General features: G+C 47.8%; 1 protein-coding gene across 2 annotated transcripts; it reads right to left on the minus strand.

The window, feature by feature from the left end:
- Positions 1 to 4,470: 4,470 nt before the first annotated feature.
- On the minus strand, positions 4,471 to 16,550 carry LPAR4 (lysophosphatidic acid receptor 4). Of its 2 annotated transcripts, none has more exons than XM_021537737.2 (2): positions 16,102 to 16,550; positions 4,471 to 6,140 (listed from the first exon to the last, which is right to left on the minus strand). In XM_021537737.2, the coding sequence occupies exon 2, from the start codon at positions 5,986 to 5,988 to the stop codon at positions 4,942 to 4,944; it is 1,047 nt and encodes a 348-aa protein (XP_021393412.1). In that variant the 5' UTR covers positions 5,989 to 6,140; positions 16,102 to 16,550; the 3' UTR covers positions 4,471 to 4,941. The 2 variants fall into 2 exon arrangements, with proteins under 2 accessions (XP_021393412.1, XP_021393414.1); XM_021537739.3 differs by lacking the exon at positions 16,102 to 16,550 and adding an exon at positions 15,138 to 15,541.
- Positions 16,551 to 17,455: the final 905 nt, after the last annotated feature.

The following is a 17,455-nucleotide window of genomic DNA, read 5'->3' on the forward strand; positions in this document are numbered from 1 at the left end:
GAAGCAAAGATGTTTTGGGTAGATCTTCCTCACTTGCTTGAACCTCCCATGAACCTGATTTTGTCCAAGTGGCACATCCTTGGCACGGAATTTCAGGGAGATGCATACAAATATCACAATAGGGTGAGAGGGAATGGTCCCCCCAAGTTGTGCCAGGGGAGATTTAGATTGGATAGCAGGAAAAATTCTTTCACAGAAAGGGTTGTCAAGCCTTGAAACAGCAAAGTGGTAGAGTGTCCATCCCTGGAAGTGTTCAGAAAATGTGTGGATGTGGCACTTGGGGATGTGGGTTTGTGGTGAACGTGATAGGGCTGGGTTGATGGTTGGACTTGATCTTGGAGATATTTCCAGTTCCATTAATTCCATGATTCTAGGGGTGATTTATGGTCCTTGGAGTGTCAGAGGGCATGTCCACAGCTCAGGCCCAGCCTGGGGGCAGCATTCAGAAATAAACATTACAGCTTTCCTGGAATTACAGCAAAAACAAGGCTTGGGCTGCTAATCCATGGAGAACAGCTCTGCCTCCTTCTTCAATTAATGCTGAGCACCAAAACCTGCTTAGTGAAGTGAGGGTTGCTTTGTTCCTGTCCCCAGTTCCTGCCCCAAGAGCTCTTGGACACAGCAAAGCTTTGGGGTCACCCTGTGCTGAGGGCTCCTGTGGCCAGCAGGTCACTCCAAATGACACTTTCACAGGACAATTTCCTGCCTGTGGAGCAAACTTTCCCACTGGGAATGGCATGGAATGTCATGGGGGAGCTCTGGAGAAGGTTAGCAGAGGAGCTGCTGTATCTCTCTGGCGCAGTCAAATTAATTCTGGGTCATCCATGTATTTTTTGGCGTCAGGAGTAGAGCCTCCCTCCCTCATTCACAGAGAACTTCAAGGAGAACCACCAAAAAAACTTCCCAGGGTTAGTTTTAGAGGGATTTCAAGGATGGATCCATGCAGGGAGCAGGGATAGGAGAAGCAGAACCTGGCTGGCTGGTGTGTACATGCAGGAACTTTCCCTCCCTCTGGCTCATCCAAGAGCTAATCCATGACTTTTATACATGACTTGAGCTGTCCCTTTGCCCTTGTGGTTCGTAGATTTGGCTCTGGGTAGTTTGCACCGATTGTGCAAAGCTGGTGGAGATTTTCACAAGATTTACCCAAGGCCTGGCACCTTTCACCCATCATGGGGCCCATGATGGCACCAAGAGGAGCTTCCCTGGGACTATTGAACAAAGCCCTGCTTCCCTCTCTGGTGGCAGCTTGGACTGGCACAGAATTTCACCAGGTGTGGGCACTGCAGGTGGATTTGGGCTGGGCAGAGGGTTCAGGAGCCTTTTGGAGCTGCAGCTTTTCCAGCTGGGCAATGGGTTGCAAAGCTGGTGAATGAATGCTGTGGGAGGACTGGGGAATGGGAACAGGGAGCTGGCTGGGAGCAAGGAAATCCATGATTAATGTTTGTTTAGGATCTCTGGGTCCTGTCTCAGCCTCAGCTAAAGGCAGTGACTTTTAATTAATTTGATTTTCTTTTTAGACTTGAAGTCGTGTTGTTGTCTTTGCTGACAGCAGCTCTTTGTCGGGGGGAGGAACACTCAGCTGCCCCTCAGCCAGAAAAGCTGGGAATCCACTTTTCTGCCACCCTTTCCTCCCAGCTTGGCTTTGCTGACATCTGAAAGATGACTTTTCCTCTCTCTGAATGCATAATTGGTTATTTCTCCACAAACCATGGAGTGTGTACTCAGTATACCTGACCTAGAAAAAAACAGATTAGTCAAGACCTGTCCCAGCAGATGTGTCAGTCATCATGTGATCTGCATGTAATTTATGAGGTCTTAAATTACAAAATAATGGATCTTTTCAGTTGGCATTTTGGCACGGGATGATAGGATTACATTTTATGTGAGAATATCCACCACAGCTCTTGCCCCATAAAACTGCAAACAGAAATTTGTAAGCATTGGCACTGGTTTGGCTCCCAAAAAGACACCCATTATGCTGGGATTACAGGCAGGCCATGGATGTGGAGCCTGGAGCTTGTCCAGTCCCAGGCAGTTCTTTCCCTCCTCTCTTTTACCATTTCCTTCAGAAGCCCAGACAGTGGTTTCTAGCCTGGATTTTTCTTTCTTCCCTTGGATTTTACCAGAGGAAGGCCTGTGGAGCACACCCAGAGCAGGAGGTATCTCAGGACTCTGGAAATGAGATGTTCTGAAGCCACCAGACATGAGAACAGCCCTGTCCCACAAAGCTCCCAAACCCCACAAACTCTGCAATCTCTTCTTGCTTTGCAAATGTAAAGCAGCAGCTTTAAAATAAGATTTCCAACCTGGCAGTTGGATGTTGCCCACTGAGAACAAGCTGAGTGTAAGCAGGTTTTTCATCTCTGTAAATCTGAGTTAACCAGGGATTTGCCTCAGAGAAGAGCATTTTCTTATGTTACAAATATTTTTCTTGCAAGTAGGAAGATGTTTTTAGGCACAGAATGGAATTCTTGGGGCTATCCTGTGCAGGGCCAGGGGCTGAACTTCCATGATCCTTGTGGGTCACTTCCAGCTCGGGATATTCTGTGGTTCTAAATGCACCCTTCAGTTTTTATGTGAATCCTTCTCACTCTTGTTCCTTCTCTCTCCCACCCCTAGAAATGAAGCTTGTTAATGAATTCTTCTTGCTCTTTTTCCTTCCCTCTCTCATCCCTAAAAAAATTGCAGCTTGTGTCTCATTAAGTCCAGTTCCTGGCAGGGTTTTGGGGTGGGGTGCCCCATTTCTCACCGAGTTTGGGGTGTGTCAGAGCTGTTGATGGTTCCCCAACCCTCCTCTCCTCCATGGGATGAAGGATTTGCTCCACAGGGAGAACTCTGCCTGTAGGGAAGCCTGGCCAATCCCTCTCTTTGCCTTTTGATCTGAAGGGAACAACTTCTCTGAAATGCCCACATTTCAAGGCAGGGGTTGAGATGGGCTGATCAACCAAAGGAAACAGGGATTTTAGAATTCCCTGTGAAGAGTTTGGGTACAGTAGGAAATGGGGACAAGCAGGAAAAGTGTCAAAGCACTGGTTAAATGGCAAATATTGCTGCTTCCTAAAGCCCAGTTCATCCCTTGGGTTGGAGGTAAACCTTTCCCAGCTGCTGACAAAATCCCTGTCGTTGCCTATTCCTTGTCCTGCCACACTGACCTCATTCCACCAACTTTTTTTCAATTATCTCTCCCTGTTTTCACATTCTTCTGCACCAAAGTGCAATTGTCTGACAGTTTAATCTCCAGAAAAGCCTCCCAGGCCAGTCCTGTGTGCAAGTTTCCAGTAAATATTGCTGTAACTCAGAGCTGAAATAGAATATTCTTGGCTGCTCTCATGCTCTCTGTGTATAATGAGTTGATCATATGCTTTTCTCCAATAACTGACATTTTAGGGCTGAAATAAAATCATTTTTGGGGTCTCTCAACCTTGGTTAGCCACTGACTTCTTTATTCAAAGTGAATGCAGTGCTAAATAAATATTCCCTTGGAAGCATTAACATTTTACAGCTGAATTCTTCTCACACACCTCTCTTGCTTTAAATGATCGCATTTGAGGTGCTGCTCTTGTATCTCACGAGGCTTCATCAGAGAGACTTAAAATAGAGTTGAGTGGAAAACATCTGCTCAATTAATAATTTGTCTCTTTTTTTGGCAATAATTCCCAAGAAATAGCTTTGCCATGGTAATTTAGATTGCTGAGCTAACAAGTTGTAACTTTATATTTTTTCAAATGAAATTGTTCTCCTCATTTCTGTGTCTTACACTTAAGAATGAACCAGCCTGGGAAGGGCTGTAGAGCTTCAAACACGAGCCAAGAGCTGGAGAAAGGAACCAGGTGGTAAAATGCAACACATACAAATAATTAATTTTCCATATATTTCCGTAATCTATAAAAGGAAAGGTAATAAATTAATTGGAAAACAAGACAACATTGCTGTAACCAGCTAAGAAAAGAGTGCAGCAAATTGGTTTTTGAGTTACTTTGAGGCCCTAAAAACCCCTTAAGCAATCACAGATCCTCCCTTAGCTGGGTGCTGTGACACCACTTGTCCATATTTCAGTGGGATCAGCACTCCTGGGCCTTCAGCTGCCTCAGCTTCTGAACGGGAGCTTTGCCCTTGGAAGAACTCTGGGGTTTCAGGCCCTTCTCCTGCTGCCTTTACAGTCCAGCCCTTCCCACAAATAGTCATATAGTCCCCTGGGATATAAAAGCCCAGGTGCAACAGATCATTAATGAGCTCTTTACTCCTCCCCAGATGTGGCATTAAAAATAATCAAATAAATTAAATGACAGCTTAATCTGATAAAAATGAAATTTCATCTTTCAAAACTGTAGCAATAATTATGTTTTTCTCTTATTATCTTTTCTGTCACCAAGCAGCTCTTTTACCTAATTGCTAAACAATTATTTACATTTCAAACCTCTCCATAAATCCCAGTCTCTAGGAAAACCAGGCTCTGCACTCTGGCAGTGGAGTAAGGAAAAGCCACAAGCTTTTATTATGCCTTTGTAAGCAAACATACAATATTGTGGGAAGTTACTGAGTTAACATATGAGGATGCACCTGCAAGAGGCAGAAATATTGGCAGGAATCTCTAAGAAAATGAAATTTTCTATTTCCCAACTGGTCCCATGTCAACTGCTGAGGGGGGAAAATGCCAAATATTGGCATCTTCTGGTTAAAGAAGCTGTTCTGTTCCCTCCTGAGTTGATGCATGTGTTGTAGCCTATCCATAATCTCCAAAGGGAGATCCATTGGGATTTTCATGCTTTATGTTCACCTGTGGAACGTGATGGGACCATCCCAGTGCGAGGATCTGTCGTCCCCCAGCAGCTTTTCTTCATTAACCCCACGTGTGAACCCCCATTTTCTGGAGCTGCTCTTTGCCACGTGGTGTTAATCAGGAGTTAATGGGGGGTAACTCCCTGTGTAAACATCTCCCTAGAAATGGGATTCAGATGTGGGATCTCCTCCGTTGGTGATGGCCTGGTCACTGATCTCATCCTGCGGCGCCGGCAGCGCCGTCTTTGTGAGCGGCATCTCCGTCTTGAAAAGAGAATCCATTTTGATCTGGGGTTTGATGTTGAAGGACTTCTGGAAGGACTCAGAGGTGAAGTAGTAGATGAAGGGGTCAAAGCAGCAGTTGAGGGTGGCGATGCACAACGTGATGGGATACATGGTCCTGGCAAACCTCTCCAGGGAGCAGTTGGCGATGGCCTGGGAGCGCACGAGCGCGTACAGGAACAGGATGGAGTTGTAGGGGACAAAGCACACGACGAAAATGGCCACGTGCACGATGATCATCTTCAGCACTTTCTCCTTGTTCGTCCCAATCTGGGACAGGGTGGCCGGCTTCCGTAAAGTCCGGAGAACCAGCGAGGAGCACGTGAGGTTGAGCAGCAGAGGGATGATGAATCCCACCACCTCAATAAATATGGTGATCTTGGACAGGTAGGTTTTCCAGATCCTTTTGGAGAACCCTTCGAAACAGGTGGTGCTGGTGTTGGACACGTTGGTCGTGGAGAACAGCGAGGCCGAAATTCCGCCGCTGAGGACCAGGATCCAAACGCCGGCGCAGACGACGGCGGAATTCCTCCTGGTGCGGATGGTGCGGGAGCGGAAGGGGTACACGATGGCCAGGAAGCGATCCACGCTGATGCAGGTGAGGAACAACATGCTCCCGTAGATGTTGGTGAGGAACGCCGTGCCCGAGATCTTGCACAGGCTGTCCCCAAAGGGCCAGTGCCTGTTGAAGTTGTAAAAAATCTTAAAGGGCAAAGTGAACACAAAAAGCAAGTCTGAAACCGCCAGGTTGGTCATGAAAATGGCCGTCTCGCTCCGCATCTTCATCCGGAAGAGGAAAACGAAGAGGGAGGCGCAGTTTGTGATCAAGCCGAGGATGAAGACCACGCTGTACACGGCTCCGTACAGGTTGTACTTGAAGGAATCATCTGTCAGGCAGGTATGGTTGTTGCTGTGGTTTCCCATGCCAAGTTAGGGATGGGCTTCCAAAGGCCTCAAAGTCTACTTCAGTGACATCCATAAAATGAGGCAAGGAGCTCGTCCCTTCCCGAAGGAACACATTCCAGGGAGGTGGCTGGACTCCTTCCTACCGCATCTCCCTCATGGATCCTTTCATCCTAAAGGAGAAGAGAACTGCCATCAGTCTTGAACCCAAGTGGCTGTGCAAGAGAAATTCCCAAATTAATGGATGTGCAAACAAGAGCAGGAATTCATTTTTAAGCGAGTCTTTACAAATTCCACTATTACTGATGTTTTTCACATTTGAAGACAGCATTTACTGAATTTAGCCTTTCCTTTCCTTCCAGCACTCCCCCATCCTCCTGTTTGAAGCAGAGTGATTGTTCTGAGCAAACAGGTCTATGGAAGGTGTCCCTGCCCACGGCAGGGGCTGGAACAAGAGGGGCTTTAAGGTCCCTTCCAAACCAAACTGTTCTATGATAATTCCAACATTCCCCCTGGAAAGGTTTTTCTATAAAATCTGAGATGGAATTGGCCCAGTATGTTTGGAAATCAATTTAACAGAATGAAACATCTGAAATTTTGCCCTAAACCTGTAACAGCAGGAGAAAAGCTGGAAGTTGTAGTGTTTGCTTTAAACTGGGCACAAAGGCAAGTTCCATGGATTTTCAAATTTTTTGGTGCAAAAGTATTAAAAAGATTCATCAAAATTTATGACAAAAAAGAGCTGCTTTGCCTTTTTTTTCTAATTGAAAATAGGAGCATCCTTACACATGTTTTCCAAATTGGAAAACTGTTGTAGCTCAGAAATATTTAGCAAAAACACTTCCCAAAGCCGTGTTTCCCTTTCTTCTCCTGCTTAAAAATGTCTGCAAATATGGTATTACTTCCAAAAGGAACTTTTTTGCAAGTGTAAAACTCTCCCAAGAAAGATTCCTCTAAGCTGTACCAACAGCTGCTTTTCATTCCCATTCTTTGTTGAGGTTTGAAATGTGAAATTTGGGAAATCTCATGTACTACACTCGTGTAAGACTTTGTCCCACCTCAACAAGCTTTGGAGACACATGAAGTGAGCACGTTTTTACTTGGACAGAGGTGCTTCCTGAACTCCCTGAATCATCTCTCCTGACTATTTTAAGTATTTTTAAGAGAATAATCCCTTGGAAAGTCTCCTTGAGGAAAGTCTCTCTGGAGCAAGGAGGTTTTGTGAGTTGGATCATCAGCACTTCTTGGAAATGTGGAGCAAAGTTGGGTCATGAAGGGAAAGACCTATTCCTTACAAACCCCAGCCAACCAAATAAGAACTAGTTTGGAATCTCCTTGTAATCTAAAAAATTTAGGAGCTACAACTGGGAGTAGTTTGGAGGTGAAACCCTTGTGAAGAGTGGGATCCTTTCCAGAGTGAATTCCTGACAGAGGAGTTTCAGCTCCAAACTTGTCACTGAGTTGTGTTAAAGGTTGCAATGGCAACAGATAAACAAATAAAATGGAAAACAAGGTTTCAAGAAAATTTTGGGATGCAAATGATCAAAATCAGACGTTTTCTGTATGCTTTCCTCCTGGGAGTTCTCGCATGCAAGCTGTCAGCCTTGCTGGTAAAATGGGACATGTTGGGAAAGCTGGGATAGCTGGGTGGAAGGGGCAAGTTCCTCACCTGGGAATGTCTGGAGAACCACAGGCTTCCCAAAAACTGGTGCTGTGACCCTAGGAGCAGGCAGCACCTCACCTTTGCACCTGACAAAGTAGCAAGAAAGGAGGATGCCCAGATCTACCTTCCCAGATGACTTCGTCCTTTTGACATCCAAAAAGATGAATTGGAACTTGAAGGTCTCTCCTGTGGAGATGTTTTTCCTGCTGAATTCATGGTTAAATGAGCTTTATTGGGAAACAAGCTAAAAAACGGATTTCAAATATTTAAATTTATCGGAAGGACAGGAGTAAAATCTCAAATGTGGGATTCAACTCACTTTCTTTGGATCTGTGGTAAAAGTAAAAAAAGGAAAGGTCTTGCTGAAAGTTCAAATGCCTTTGAACAAGAGCTGAGTTGGATTGGAAAGCTCACATGAGCTCCAACAGGAATAGTGAGCCTTGTCTTAACCTTCAGCCTAAAGCATTAAATCCTTGGAGCTCCCTCCCAGTGCAGACACTCCCTGTTATCTCCATCAGGAGTTTGTGCTTTTGCTGGAATGTGACTCCCTGGGTGTGTGAAGCCCAGGTGTGCCACACTCTCCTGGTTCAGGGTCCACTCTGGGTCCTGCTGGGGAGATCTCAGAGGGATTGGGTGTCCTTAGAAATGTCACACAGCCTGGGAGCCCAGTGGAAAACTTTCCAACCTGGCCTGGATTTTGGCAGTTCCTCAAGACCCGGGTTTGAAGGGTGCCTTTGGAACTCTCACCTTTGCTGCTGACCAAGTGCTCGTTGCCTGACCCCGATATTTCTCACACAAGAAAAAAGATGCTCCATCACCTGACTCTTTTCTTCCTGCTCTGCTCCAGACAGCCCCAAGGTCAAATCCCGTTTTTTCCAGTGTCTAATCTCTGGGAATTGCCTGCCAGCAATTGTCTAGTTAACTTATGGGCTTTAAAATACAGCCTGCCTTGTTTACCTATTGAACCCTGAGGTGTTTAAACAAGCTGACAAGTGGCTTTGAAACCCAGCCATGTGCTTTAAATTCTGTAGGACGAGTCCACAGATTGAGTTTTCCAAGTGTAAAATTCCCTTTCCTTCCTTTCCACTATGGATTAAAGCAGTGGGATGCTCTTCATGGACACCACAGTCACCACTGCTGTTCCTTGCTGGGAAAAAGTAAAGCAATATATTTTTAAAAAGCTGAGTAAATACAGGATGACAAAGTAGGTTTTTTTATCCTTCAGGCAGGGCAAAGCTTTAAGTCCTATATTTCAACTAGGGGCCAGTCCAGGAGGGGAGGAATGTAATGGAATAAACCCCCTGTTTAGTGTGATAAAATTCAGAATATTCTCTCTCCTAGCAAGGATGGTATCAGCAAACCCCCAGCAGCCATCCCTTACAAAACCCTGTAATTCAGAGCAAGGTTCAGCAGAGTTAGCTCCAGGATTTGCTCTTTTATAGTAGAAATAACCCATCCTCCACGGACTGAAAAGAGAGGAAATCTTGGTGTTACTTCCTATGGTGCCTGAGTATCCTGTTTACAATTCCTGTATTTCCTCCTCCCAGCACCCCAAGACACCTCCGAACTGCCAGACTGCAGCTCCATCCAGAGGAGCTGTTTGTTAGAAAAGGAATTACTGCAGGGAAAAAACAAATTTAAAAGCAGCCCCTGTCATTCCATTATCCCATTCTTCCTGCTCTCACTGATCCCCTTCTCCACGTGTGCAGCAAGCTGAGGTCAGAAAAAAACAGCGTGAAGTTTGGGGCTGGCATTTTTGCGTCATCACATTTTCTTTTAGTCATGTGAGATATCAGATGAGAGGAATTTTATCAGTCTGGACGTGAAGGACACCCTGTGTGCTCATTTGAACAACTGAACTCTGGGTTTGGGAGGTCTGGCACAGCCCTGATGGGAAAACCTCCCAGAGCTGGAGGATCTTTGCTGGATTATCATGATGTGTACTCAGGTTATCTCCTAAATCTTGAGGAACAAAGGTTTATAGACAGAGAAGCCAAAACCTGCAGGACAGTGGGGTTTGGGGAGGTTTCTCTGGGTTTTGTCCCAGGTTATGGCACCACTCCTTGTGTTTTGATAGGGTCTCAGCCCCGGCCTTGGAAATAAGTAGGGATTTTCCTGGGGCACAGCAAGAGCTTTATTTCTGCCTTCTCCTGACAAGAATTCCATTCACTCCAGGGTTTGCATTCCCTGCTCCTCGCCCCATTGCTGCAACACCTGTGGGATGTGTAACTTAGTCCCACCACAGAGCCCAGGGTTACAGCTTTACAGCAAACTCAGCTCTGCAGCTTCTTGGTGTTTATTTCCTTCCTTTGTTCCACTTTAATTAGGCAGAAGGTACAAATAAAGGTGTGGGGGTTTTTTTTTGGTTTTATTTTTTTTTTTTTTTTTTTTGTGGGGAGATGTTTGGGGTTTTGGCAGATTTTTGCAGAGATGATAATTCTGTGTAAGTCTGTAAGACTTGAGTTCTTCCAGACTGGTGACTATAGATAAAATAGGATTAAACTGCAATTGTTTGAATAGATAAAATCAAAACTATTCTATATTTATAAAAAACCAAAACATTTTTCTATCTGAAAAACTGAACATCTCAGTTCCTGCAATGGAATTTCCACTTCTACTTTCTTTTTTTTCAGTAGAAGTTGGTTTTGTTCAGGGAGAGCTGTGAGAGTGTGAACTGGCAGCAGCTTTAAGGACAAACCTCCAGTCTGGGGCAATCTGGTGGCTGATTTGTTCCTGTTGGAGGCTGCCAGGGCAGGAGCTGGTGCTGCACAGTGATGCTGTCTCCGTTTTCCCAGAACCAGCAGTGTGGGGTTATGGAAAGCTGGACCAGCTGGAGCAGGTGATGCTGGATCTGGCTTCTCCAGAGCAAGATGTAAGGATGGGAAATAGCTTGGGACGCCAATTTTGGGGTTGGGCTCAGCTCGCTGAGTGGCTGCGAGTGCTCCATCCTCCCCGGAGCTCCTGGCAGATTCCCAGTTTTCCTCCCCGGTGCGGTAGGAGCGAGGGAAGGCCGGGATTAGAGGGTGGGAAGCGGAGCAGCTGCCTGTAAACAAAGCTCCATTGACGATCCGAAACGCCGGCAAGGAGAAACGCTTTAATCTCTTTCATTTCCTAATCCTAAGTGATGTATTGGAGAACAGTGGGGAAAGAGCAGGCAGAAGTGGCACTTTGAAGTCCGTGGAGGTTTGTGGAGCTTCAAAGAGCCATTCTTACCCTTTGCTTTATCGCAGTGAATGCCCGGCCGGTATGCCGGGGAATGGGGACGTTTGCGGGTGATTAGCCTAAAAAGCAGGGCAGGAAGGCTCTTCTTGATGGCTTTGACACTTCTTGTGCTCAGTGTCACCCGACCTGGCACTCGCCAGCCCTTGCTGCGGGTGCGGCATCGCCTCCTGTACCTGCGGGGAGCCGGGGTCGGGAGTGACGCGCTCCAGGCAGGTTTCAGCAGCCGATTTTTCAGAGGAAAACCCGAAACGTGGCGCCGCTTGGGGATGAATCCATGGCAGGGATGAGGTGGGAGCCACCGGCCGCTCCTGTCCCCCGCTCTGAGCTGGCTTTGGCTCCTGGGCACCCTCACACCCCCAAGCCCTGCAGCTCCTTTCTGTGGCGCACGGATGCAGCAGGACCCCGATTTCCATTCTTCTCCAGGACGGAGCAGGGAAGGAAACCTGAGCCTCTCAGCCCGAACCCCAAAGGCGCTCTCCCTTTTTTTTCTACCCTTATTTTCTTTTTGTTTTTAATTGCTCAGCACCGCCGTTGTCTCCTCGCTGTCCTCTGAGACTTACAAAGCATTTCCTGCTCGTGGTGCCTTCTCTGGGCTGTATCTGTTTTGGATTGAGCTAATTAAAATGTTTCCTTCAGAAGAGATTCGCGGACTGCCTTACCCCATATTCAGCCACTGATCCTCAGGGCATGACTCTCCTTTTGTTTGCTCTGAGAATGTCTCTCTCCATTTACATCACCCTTTAACCCTTGGCGTGCTCTGCCTTTCCCCATCCCCAGCAGCCTCCAGAGGGGCTGGGCCGCAGCCAAGAAGCGATGGGATTCACCCCAAACTTCTCGGCGAAGTTTGCATTATTTAACACTTGTAAGAGCGGCTTTTTGCACGGCCTTTGGTGCTGGAGGAGTGCGGGAATGCTGCTTGTTTGGAGCCCCAGGGATTGCTGGATAATGGCAGAGCTGGATTCAATAGAGGAGATTTAGATGCAAAGAAAAGCTGATGAAGTGCTGAAAAGCAAAGTTACCCTGTCTGACCAGGTTGTTTTCACCCAGGAATAATGTTTGCGGTAGAGGTTGCCGTGTCCTTGATGTAGCTCTGGTTCATTACAAAGTGTGGCTAAGGAAAAAAAAAAAAAAAAAAAAAAAACCAACATAAAAAATAAGAGACTCCTGTTTCCCTGAGCCACTGGAGACTCCAACAACAGGCCTGGGTTTATTTGCTCACAGCTCCAAAAGGTTCCCTGTCAGCAGCCTGCCCAACAAGCTGCCTTTCTTTGCTTTCCCTGACACAATTTCCAGTGATTCCTCACCCATTCCTTGGCTTTTTGGCTCCTTGTTGCCTTTCCTCAGCTCCTCTGAGCCACCTGGAGCCCTCCTGTCACCCCATCCTCATCCCCTTGGGCTGGATGCTCTGCACTCCCTTTGCTGAAATGGGAGAGCTGAACCTTCTCCTCCCTAATTCAGAAATTATGGACTGTTTTGGCCTTGCCTTGCACCAAGAAGGTGCCAGCACAGCAGCACAAACACCAATTTCACCTTGGCAAGGTGGCCTGTCTGGATTCCTTTGGGTGCTGGGCCAGTCTGTCCATGGGGCTGGACAAAATCCATATTTAGGACCTTGAGGGAACTGTGCCCTGCATTTATTTACTGCAGGGTGTTGATTTAATAGGGCTTTATTCTCTTAAATGGCTTTATGCTGAGGGGAAAAGGGGAAATTTTGAGGACTGTAGAATCCCAGGATGGTTTGGGTTGGAAGGGACTTTAAAGCCCATCCTGTTCAATCCCTGCCATGGACAGAGACACTTTCCACCTCCAGGCCTTGTCCAACCTGTCTTTTTCTGTAAAGTGGTAAAATAACTTAAGAAATTACTCCACAATGCAGAAATATCCAATCTCAGCTAGCCAGCAATGCTTCTGCAGTGAAGCTTCTTAGAAATCAGATTTCCTATTATAAGATGAGGGCAAGGCAATGACATTCTGGCATGATGCAAGGGCTGGATGCTGCTTTTCCTGCTAAATATGGTTATATCCAGCTGTAAAACATGCTGGGGAGTAATAGCGTGAGTTGTCAGCAGGTTCAAGAAAGGAAAATGGGAATATTATTAGAGGAAAAGAAGAGGTCTGTTGTGGCTGTGTATTTACAGCATCACAGGGTCTCACAGCCTGATGAGCTCATGTTTTGACCAGAGAAAGGATCTGCTCTGCTGCCAGAACACACCTTTGTCTCAGGGCTCGGGGACTGATGAATGTCCCTTAATTTCACTTGCCAAGATAAAGAGATCTTCCTTTTCCTACCACCCAAACCCATTACAAATAATCCAGGGAATTTTCCTGCAGCCAGGGTCAGCTCAGGCTGGTCTGGCTGTGGAGCAGGGTGGATCTTTACCCCTTTTATGGGGCCGAACTGGGAGCTGGTGCAGGAGGAAGCCTTGCAGAGCCACTCTCTGCTCTGGGAATAAAGAGCTCCTCTTTTCAGGGAGAGAATTTCCCTTCTGTGGAAAGCGGTGGCTCAACTTCCCCAGGACTAAATCGGATCCTTATTTCGGGAGGAGGAGCAGAGTGAGGCTCTGCACGCACGCTTGACCTGGAAGGACCTGCTGAGGGTGGCTGAGTGCTCCAGGAGCCATCCCCACCCAGCCCTGCCCTCCCTGCCGGCTCCTTTGGGATCCTGGAGCCCCGGCAGGCTGGGAACTCCACTCCAGCCACACAGCCCTGATCAGTAACGCTCAGACATCAGGAAATAGAGCCCCAAATCCCAAATATGCTGTAAGCAGGGTGAGGGGCAGCAGCACTGATAGATCATGGACATGGCATCCACCCAGACGGCTCCAAGAGCTGCAATGACAGAATCCCAAATTGCTTTGCCACCTCCCCTCCAACAGTGCACCCTGTCCCCAGGATCTGGCCCAAACTCTGGATAAAACTGCTTTAATTCCTGCTCCTGTGCTCCAGCCATGAAGTCACTGCTGGGGGACTGATCCATCTTCCAGCTGGGAGAGCATCCTCTCCCTGCCCAGGGAATGTTTCCATCCCTCCTCCTCAGCAACCCCAGGTGTAGCTTCAGAGTTTTGTGCCTCATTGCAATGCCCTAAATGACGGGAGTGGGGAACTGGGGCATTTCCCTTGTGTTTGTCTGTGTGGAGCTGACCCTGGAATTTGGAAGACATAGATTTTTATCAGTTGAGGAGGATTGTCATTTTTAGCCTCAAAGGATTCCAGTGAAATGCTTGTTCAGCCTCCTCTCCCACCCCCTTCCTCCCTCCTATGTGTTTCAGGACTTTCTTTTAAAATGCAGAGTCTTTGAACCCCCCAAAGTACCAGGGTTTCCTGCCTGTTTTTTTGTTTTTAGGGAATGCTCCTAAGGGCAAGAAGATGGAAAAGTACTACAGGGGGGGGAATGTCCTTATCACCGAGCTGTGAACTTTGCACTTCCCATTCTCTGGATTTGACTGTTCTGTCCCTATAGGGCAGCAATACCAAAACCACACACAATTGTCTCCTCTCAAACAATGATTTGGGAATGTCATTAAAACCTCCAAACTTTTCCTGCATATTTTTCTGCCATGTGCTTATATTGTATTAAATCCTCTCTCTTCCAAACAGCCAAATCTTTAAATGATGTTGTTCATCGTTCATTTTACTTCAGACACCCGGGTTTTTAGAGTAGTCTTTGAATTTTTCTCATTGAATTTTGCAGCTTTAAAGGAATATATTTTAGACATGAATGGCAGCTGAAGCGATAAAACAAATTTTTATCTTTTTCAGTATAATATTTATAAATTAATTCCTAATATTTTTGGTATAGTTTGTGGGAACCAGCCCTCCATTAAACGAAGTGAATGCCACATTACTATCCAACCCATTATAAGCCTAAAGTGTCTTTTATGACACTGACTTCAAGTACAAAAGAAAGCTGTAACCAAGAGATCCTTTTCACAAACAAACAACAGGACAGAAAAGTCCTAAACTTGTCACCTGCAGTGCCACAACGAGAATCTCGATGGGAAGGGAGAATTACGCTGGGAGTTTGAACCATCTCCATGCAATCCGGAGGAGTAGCTCTCACAGGAATTACTTTCCCAAAACTTGGAGCTCATCTTTCTGCCTTTAAGCAGCCATGGCAGGGCTGGAGCAGGAGGAAGGGGAGTCGCCAGCGTAGGGAAAACACCGCAGATCTCCAGTGAAACCCGGCGGGATTCATCCCCCGCATCCATCCGAGCTCGCAGAACCCCCACCCGGAGCTGCCGTGAAACCCGGCCGCTTTTCCTGCCTCGGGAAAGGGGACACTTACCCGGACCGCCAGCATTCCCACGGCTCGGGGCTTCCACGGGATCCCTCCCTGACACTCCTTTGTGTCCCTGGGACACGAGTCCTTATCCCCACGCGGGAATGGCCACTTTGTGCGAGTTCAGCCGCTCATCCCCAAACTCCGCGCCGGCTGGCAGCTGCCCGGCCTTTGTTCCGAGCGGGATCGGGGCTGCCGAGCGCTGCTGCCATCGTGCCTTGGGAAAACGGGACGCAAGAATGGGCCCAATGTCTGGGCAGGGGCTGTGGGCAGGGGGAAACTCCTGGGGGTCTCCATAGGAAACGCTTTCCATTGGGCAGGGATGTGTTATTAGCGGCGGAGCCCGCCCCGCCCCGGGTCTCCGCTGGGTCCCTCTCGCGGGGCTCTATCCATGGATTCCCTCCCAGAGCCTCTCCCAGCTCGGAATTTGCAGCTTAAGGACAGCCCGACAATGAGCAGCGCGGATTTCCTGAGCAATTAGCCGGGGGACCCAGCCTGGGAGAGCGTGCCCGATGGGAACGAGCAGGGAAAAGCTCCTCAAAGCTCGGGTTTTCCATCCCGCGGCCGTAATTGTGCCTTCCAATTAAAAAAAAAAAAAAAAAAATGTGGAGCAGAGTGGGGAGCTGAGACTCGGGAGAGCACTGGGAAAGATTAGGAAGCTGCAGAGCAAAGTTGGCCGTGAAAATAAAATAGCAAATACTTCCCTGGGCAGATTTAGAAAGGCGCTGTTTGTTAGGCTGGGGGTTGTTGTTGTTTTGTTTCAAATCTGCTCAGAGGAGCTGACTGGAACAGTCTGGGTTCTTGCCCTGAATCGCTGGATTCCTGCTGGAAAGCCGGTCAGCTTTCCTTCTCCAGGGCCATAATTACAAATACTCAGAGAAGCGTGGCTGCTTCTGCCCGGGAGCTGCCCCCGAGAGCCGCGCGGTCAAGCCGCCCTCTGCCTAAAAACTGGTTCTTTTCCCACTCTTACCTCCGATATCAGCTCTTCAGGTTGGGACGAGGCTCTTCTGGCAGCAGCAGCAAGGCGGCGGACGGTTCATTTTATTCCCTTTTCAGCCCTCTCTGCTTGCACAGGGCTGAAACGCCGGGGCTGCTGCGAAAGCCCAGCCTCCCCCCTAACGCGTCTCGCTCGCATTGTGTTTGTCTCTCCTCTTCCTCCGCTCTCCTTGGCTCTTCCCACAGGCAGCCAAGGCCAGTAAACAACTCATTGCAAGCTGCGATGGATGTAGCTCCTCGGGCTGGTGGCCACCGCGGCTGGGTGGCCTCTGCAGCGCAGCCGGCTGCTGCCACAGCTTTTATCCCTCCATGCAAATAACTTCCTGAGGATCTCCAGTAACAGCCCGGCAGCTCCGGGCTGCCCGGCCCCAGCCCCTGCCAGCCCCCGGCTCAACGCGACACAAAAACAGCAGCGTGGATTCGGAGCGAGAGCGCTGCCGGGGCAGATGTTTCCTGCTCCCGGTGGGCAAAGGTCCATTTTATTTGTGTAGTAAAAATAGAGGCAGAAAACGTGGGGGAATGGTGGCGGCACGGCCAAAGGCATCGCTGTCAGGTTCAGGATGGAAAACTCGCCAGTATCACCAGTAAATTTGCACAGGAACCCAGGTTCGTGGTTTTGGGGCATTTGCAGGCGGCTGCATGGAGATGCTGATCCCTGGGGAGATGCGGCCGCTTTTCACACCCATTCTCATGCGAGGGTAAGAGCTCTCAGTGGGAACCATTGACCAACACCGCTGGCATTCGAAAGCTTTTTTTTTAGGGAAAGAAGGATATCGGGAGCTGGGTGTTTAGGATGAGTTCACTGAAACCTTTGCCCAGATTAACATCTTGAGTCTGAGCTTCAAAACTGCCCGGGCTGGGCAAACCCATTAGAGAAGAGACTGATGGCCCCTTAAAGATTAAATGCAGCATAAATCTTAACCCAAAACTTCTGTGCCTCTTACAGAATTTAGGCAGAATGTGGTGATTGTGCCAACTTTGCTGCTGCTGGAACGGACCCAGGCAGCTGTGCCTGGCTGGGATGTTTGCTTTCTCTTCGGAGTTATTGGTTTAATTAAACTCTCCTGACAAAAGTCTTCAGCTGTTGGGAACTTCAAGGGCTGGGAGAACAACTCCTAAAAATGTTACAGGAGTTTGGGAATGGGATTTATGCCCTTTGTGGAGTTCATCCTTCTAAACCACCATAGTGATTCCAGCTTTGTCTCCATCCGTGGTTGCCATTAAACCCAGAAGCTGTAGTGAGCAGGTTATTCAGTCACCACTTGGTGACTGAATTTAGGAATTATTTTTTTCTTTCATAAGGAGCATTTTTTTCTGCTACAGCCAGA

Source organism: Lonchura striata, chromosome 14 (assembly GCF_046129695.1).
Source record: "Lonchura striata isolate bLonStr1 chromosome 14, bLonStr1.mat, whole genome shotgun sequence".
Classification (NCBI taxonomy): Eukaryota; Metazoa; Chordata; class Aves; order Passeriformes; family Estrildidae; genus Lonchura; species Lonchura striata.

What these genes read in the sequence shown, in the direction of transcription:
- LPAR4 (XM_021537737.2), bottom strand. Translation starts at nt 5,988, where the DNA reads ATGGGAAACCACAGCAACAACCATACCTGCCTGACAGATGATTCCTTC.